The 6000-nt window shown below is 38.3% G+C and overlaps 1 protein-coding gene across 1 annotated transcript in view; it reads right to left on the bottom strand.

The window, feature by feature from the left end:
- Nucleotides 1-2248: 2248 nt before the first annotated feature.
- SELENOI (selenoprotein I) overlaps nt 2249-6000 on the bottom strand; it is a gene marked incomplete at both ends in the record, with an annotated part of 38890 nt that continues 35138 nt past the window's right edge. The window contains one exon of the mRNA XM_084236072.1: nt 2249-2314. Coding sequence (XP_084092198.1) covers nt 2249-2314 — 66 coding nt within the window. The remainder of the gene's footprint in view (nt 2315-6000) is intronic.

Here is a 6000-nt window from a genome sequence, read left to right as displayed (position 1 = left end):
ACTTTTATCTGGTTTCATCTAATGATGTCAATAAAACTGAGTATGGCATAATTCTTTACCACCATAGGGAAATATGTTACAAAGCATAGGCACAAAACAATTTTCAAATAAACTTGATGCAACAGAGAGAGAACAGAAACACACTCTGAGGTAAAATAGCCCCAAAATTATAGGATGTGACAGTATGTCCCAAAAGGGTATTTTTTAACTATACTGTACAAGGTGAAGAAAGCCTGTGGTCCAAATTTGTCATTTTATAAATATTTATCAGTTATTTTCTTATATAATACAAATTAATCTCATTCTTGTATACAAGGTTGACAAAACAATAAAATAATTAGCTTAGAAATCTTAAAACAAAACTTTGCTCCCACCCAAATTAACATTTCATCCAGTTCAGTTTTACAAGTGATGCAGAACAAGGTATACAAAAAATAGTTACCATGACTTAGCTGGTTCATTCTCTGACTTCCATGATGGTAATTTATTAACAAACATGGAATGACCCATATTTTCCTCATATCAACTTCTCATCTATTTTCAGTGCTTATTTTTGCCTTAGAGAAAGTCACCAAACATACCTCAATCATACAAACAACTTTATAAAATGAGTATAGAACCGTAAGTCAGCTCCTGGATTCCTCATTCCTAGTAACATGAATGACAATGATTAGAATTTACAAATTTAAAAACTGAAGTTTCAATTACAGTTATTTTTACAAAGCAGCAGACTGAATGAAATTCAACAAAGAAATACATTATAATTAAATTTAACGGTTGTCACATTCATAGATAAATAATAGCTATGAATTTAATTACATATCAACACAGTGGTGCCTATTTTATCCAAGTGCAATCTGTCCAAAATAAAAGGGTTTAAGATACACTCTTCATTCAAGCACAAACTTCATTCAGTGGGAAATAAAGAGAATCCGCAAGTAAATTTCACCACCACCAAACTAAATGGAGACAAAGGAAAAAAAAGAAATAGAAATATCCGGTGAGATGTATAAAAACAATCACATGAAAGCCAAAGGGGTATTTGTCAGTAAACCTCAGATTTTACTCCAAGTTATCAAAGGGAGTACAGACTCAGTAAGGCATATGTAGCAAAAATGTTCTTCAAAGTGGGGAAGTGGACAAGCCAGGGAAAGAGAATTTCTCTCTACTTCTTTGTCCTATATAGAATAAAAAACATAGCATTCCCTCTTCCACAGAAAGAGATAAAGGGGGGAGAAGGGAGGAAGGAAGGAAGGATAAACTGAATTAGAAAACTAATTTTGTAGAGAGTTTCACAGTAGTAATTCCATAACAAGGTTCATGAAATTCCTAACTCCCAAGTGAATTAGTCTTTAAGGAGGTTTATCTGCATTCTTCACAAGTAACTATTAAAGAATTGGGACTATTACACGCATTCATATAATCGTAGTTCACAGGCACCAAATCTTAACAACTTGCAGCTGAGAGGGAAAAAAAATGCCACATTAAAACAATGAAACAGGCCAATAGGTGAGCTACAATTACAATCCATTCTCTACTAATTCTCAATATAATGTTTCCTTTAAAAGAAAATTAAACGATTTATCAAGATCTGTTCCATAACAGAGAGAGCCAGAATACTAGAGAATCTAAATATATATATATATATATATTAGCTCTCTTAGCATGTGAAGACAAAAGGCATTTCCATGGGAAAGAGAAACCAGTATTTGGCAACTGTTTATTGTTCTATGATCATTTGGCATCTCTTGCTGAAGGTGACTTGCTCTTACCTCTTCCCTAGATTACATATGGGCTACAGAGCGCTTCCACAGCTAAAGACCTACTACTAAGTACCTGATATGAAAACTTATTGCAGTTTTCTAAATGTTATCAGCGTTCACAAACCAATTTTGGGGTTTTAAAAATAAAAACAAGGTGTCTTTAACTCTGTATGAACCAAAATATTATGGACGCATGAAGCTAAAATCACCAGAACCTTTTTCTGGTCCACATTATGCTTAACTAAAATGTCACAAAGTCTTATAAAAATTAAAATAAAATAGACTGGAGTTAGTAGGTCCAAAATTCCCCAAGTTCAGATCAAAAGTATCATCCTTGCTGTCCGAGTACCACATACACTGAGTTCCCATGTCTGTCAAGCAGATCAGTTTAGTTCAATGGTGATGGATGAAATATTTACAAGCATCTTATTTACAGTACTTCTTTCTGCAGATTACATGCCGATATTCTTTTCTTCCATTCCTAGTCAATCTGAGTTAGGCTTCCTCAATGAGAAGGGGTAAATCTGAAAATGGTTGCTAAGCTGTTTTACCTGTAAAAAACCAGAACATGAGAAAACAATAAATATGCATCTTAAAAAAAAAAAAAACAGCACACAGTTCACTCTCTGGAGACAATTTACATGCATGCAAAAAATCATCAGAAATAATAAAGATGTTTTTCTGAATTAGGGTAGCTGGAGAGCTAGATGGCTAAAAGGGAACACTAGCTAGACCTATGCAAGGAGAGTCAGGACTTAAAACTGGGTCTGCGGGCCTCCCTGATGGCGCAAGGGGTTAAGCACCGTACTATGAAGCAATTTGCAGCCTCTGAAGCAAAAGATCGATCCCCGGCTGGCCAGGGAGCAACCCACATGGCGCAGCAGACCTCCTCCTGACTCGCCCACTGCTTCCCTCAGCAGTATACTTTGGTCAATCTGCCTGTTCTGTTTCCCACCCTGTTTCTGGTGAATCCTCTCATCCCACCTGTCATCCCCCACATCTCTGGCCTATACCCCAGCTTTTGTATGCATAAATAAATCTTAAAAAAAAAAAACAAAAAACTGGGTCTGCCTAACTCAAAACCTAGTCTGGCCAGAGACCTCCAGGCCATGCAGATTTACATATGAAATCTGAAAGATTTAGGGTAAAGTTGACTTATAATATCTAATAAATCAAATATATATAGAGAGAGTTACTCAACATTCAACTCTTTGTAAAGATTTATTTTAAGTATGCATACAAGAGTTGGGTGTAGGCCAACAGAGGTGCTTGGGGTGAGAGGATTCACCAGAGACAGAGTGGGAGCAAAACAGGCAGATCTACTGAAATACCCGGCTGAGGGGAACAGCGGGCGAGACAGGAAAGGTCTGCTGCGCCACATGGGTTAGCTCCCTGGCCAGGGATGGAACTCATGCTACAGTGGCTGGGAATAGCTTGAATCTTTAACCCCTGCGCCACCAGGGAGGCCCCTCAAGTGATTTTTTTTCCTCAGTGGCTTAGCAAGTTTTACCTTTTTTTTTTTTTTTAAATTTTATAGAGGCATGTTTATTTATTTGTTTGTTTGTTTGTTTTGTTTATACATGCACTGGGTACAGTCAGAAGCGCGGGAGGGTGAGAGAATTCACCAGAGCCAGAGCGGGGAGCAGAGCAGGCAGAAGGACCAAAGTACACTGCTGAGGGGAGCAGCGGGCGGCAGGAGAGGTCTGCACGCCATGTGGGACCCTCCTCTGGTGGCCGGGGAGCAGCCGGGGATCGAACCAGCGCTGCAGAAGTTGCGGGCAGCTTCGCAACCCAGCGCTCAACCGCTGCGCCACCAGGGAGGCCCAAGTTTTACCTTTTGATCAAAAATTGTAGAAGTGGTAAGAGCACAAAGAGGAAAATAATGATCCTGGAATTTTTTCCAGTTAAGTTGAATTTATTTTTCAAATGTTTAACAATGAAAATATCATGCCTTTTAATTACAGAAAAACATGTTTTGATTTGGTATATGTATAGTATTCTAAAGGTATGCATCTGAATGATTATACTAAATTAAAACAATATGAAAGATGCTGCCAACTGCTATTTTATGCATAGGACTGGTAAAGTACCAGGACAAAGGCCTAACAGTTGCTATAAAGCATATATCTGCATTTTACTTGTACAAATAACAACAAATGCATCATGTCACAGTTCATATACTTAAAATGTTTTATTTTTTTTAAATAAAAATTTCATCTATTTTGTTTCAACAAATGTGTGTACTCTGAGGAGGAACACCATGGGAAGAAACCTAAGTTCTGTAACATACGCAAAGTATAAGCTTGTCACCAGCAGAACAGATGCTCCTATTTTAAAAGCACAGAAAACAACATAAAAGACATCTTATTTATCAAATGATCACAACAGGGTTTCCTTTCAAAATAAGCATACCAAATAGAAGTATTTAAAGAATTTTTAAAATGTGAATACCCCTTTCCATAACAGCATTGCTATGAAATTATCCCTAGATAATAAAGCAGTAAAAGAAAAAAAAAAGTAGGGCCTCCCCCGTGGCACAGCGGGGTTGAGCGCAGCGCTGTGAAGCTGTCCACAGCCTCTGCAGCGTGGGTTCCTAGCCGGACACGGAGATTCCCACATGGCGCGGCAGACCTCTCCTATTGCACCCGCTGCTCCCCTCAGCAGTGTTTTTCGGTCGTCTGCCTGTTCTGCTCCCCACTCTGTCTGTGGTGGATCTTCTCACCCTCACACAGCTCTGGCCTGTACCCCAGCTCTTGCATTAAAAAAATAAATAAATCTTAAAAAAAAAAAAGATTCCAGATTTTTCACTTCAACATTATTTCTAATGGTGAAAAATTGAAAACAACCTAAATGATCAACCTATCTGGGTCATGATGAACTAAATCTGGCAATTGTTAAGTGTGGGTGTAGCATATAAAGCTCCTTTCAAGAGCAGGACTCTTCATAGGCCTGGGGCAATAGGTATAAATCACGAAGTATGACAGGGAAGGGGGGCGTTGAAGGATGTACTTTGTGCCCCAGGGACTGATCAGTGGAAGGCCTTGTTATTAAGACTGGAGCCATGGGTGGGGGTCAAGAGTATATCAGCAGACTCACCCTCCCTATAGGCCTAGATCCAGTGTTCAGTTTGACCACCCTTTTCTATGTCAATAAAAAGTCTAGGACTTTGCTCTTGAGCAGCGTCCTGTATCCTACAGCTTGCACCACGACTCCTGTTTCTTTTCTTTATTAGTGCAGTGCTGCCGATGCAACAATTAAGTAATCTCTCCACTATGGAATATTATAAAACAATTAAAAAAACCATTAACTATGAGACCATGTTAAAATTCACAAAATAATTAGATAAGAATGCTAAGTATGAAAAAAAAGTGCATGACTATGATTTTGATTTGATCTCTTAGTCCATGTGTTCTAAAACCAGTCTTTTATTTTAAAATATATTAAAGTTTACAAAGTACTTCCTTAATTCATCCTCTTCGATTTTCCTTATTTCCTATTTCTCCTGATGAGAATTTAGGGATAACACAGATGAAGTAAAAACCTCAAATAGTGCAAAGGTCTTTCTTTACTCTGAAGTTTTAAACTTTCTTTCCCACAATGCTTGGGCAGAGGGAGAGATGGTGGCAAGGAGTACTACAAAACCCACTGAGTTCTTTTCCAAATTATGTTAATGAGCAATAAAAATGGCCCTAAAGCTAAAGAAGTATAGGAATGAGATTACGTGGTCCCATATAATTAAAAGAAGAAGAGTTTCTAATTCTATTCACTGAGAAAATCATTTACAATTTTTTTTTTAAGATTTATTTATTTATTTATGCATGCATGCAAGCACTGGGTACAGTCAGAAGCGCGAGAAGGTGAGAGAATTCACCAGAGCCAGAGCAGGGAGCAGAACAAGGAGACTGACGAAGTACACTGATGAGGGGAGCAGAGGGCGCGGCAGGAAAGGTCTGTGAGCCATGTGGGACCCTCGCCGGCGGCCGGGGATCGAATTGGCGCTGCAGAAGCTGTGGGCAGCTTCACAGCTTAGCACTCAACCGCTGCGCCACTGGGGAGGCCCACATTTCTACCCATTCAAAAATAAGAAATTTCTCATACCAATTATTTATAATTACACATTCATAAGAGAAATAATATCTGAAATTACACACCTGAGTATTATCCAAAATTTAGAGACTATCCCAAAATTTTCCAGCTACAATAATAAGTGCAACTTTCTTTGAAATGTTCCCTCCAT

Source organism: Talpa europaea (assembly GCF_964194135.1).
Source record: "Talpa europaea genome assembly, chromosome: 6".
NCBI classification, from domain to species: domain Eukaryota; kingdom Metazoa; phylum Chordata; class Mammalia; order Eulipotyphla; family Talpidae; genus Talpa; species Talpa europaea.
Note: the sequence above shows the minus strand (reverse complement) of the source record. Positions and strands in the feature narration are given on the sequence as shown.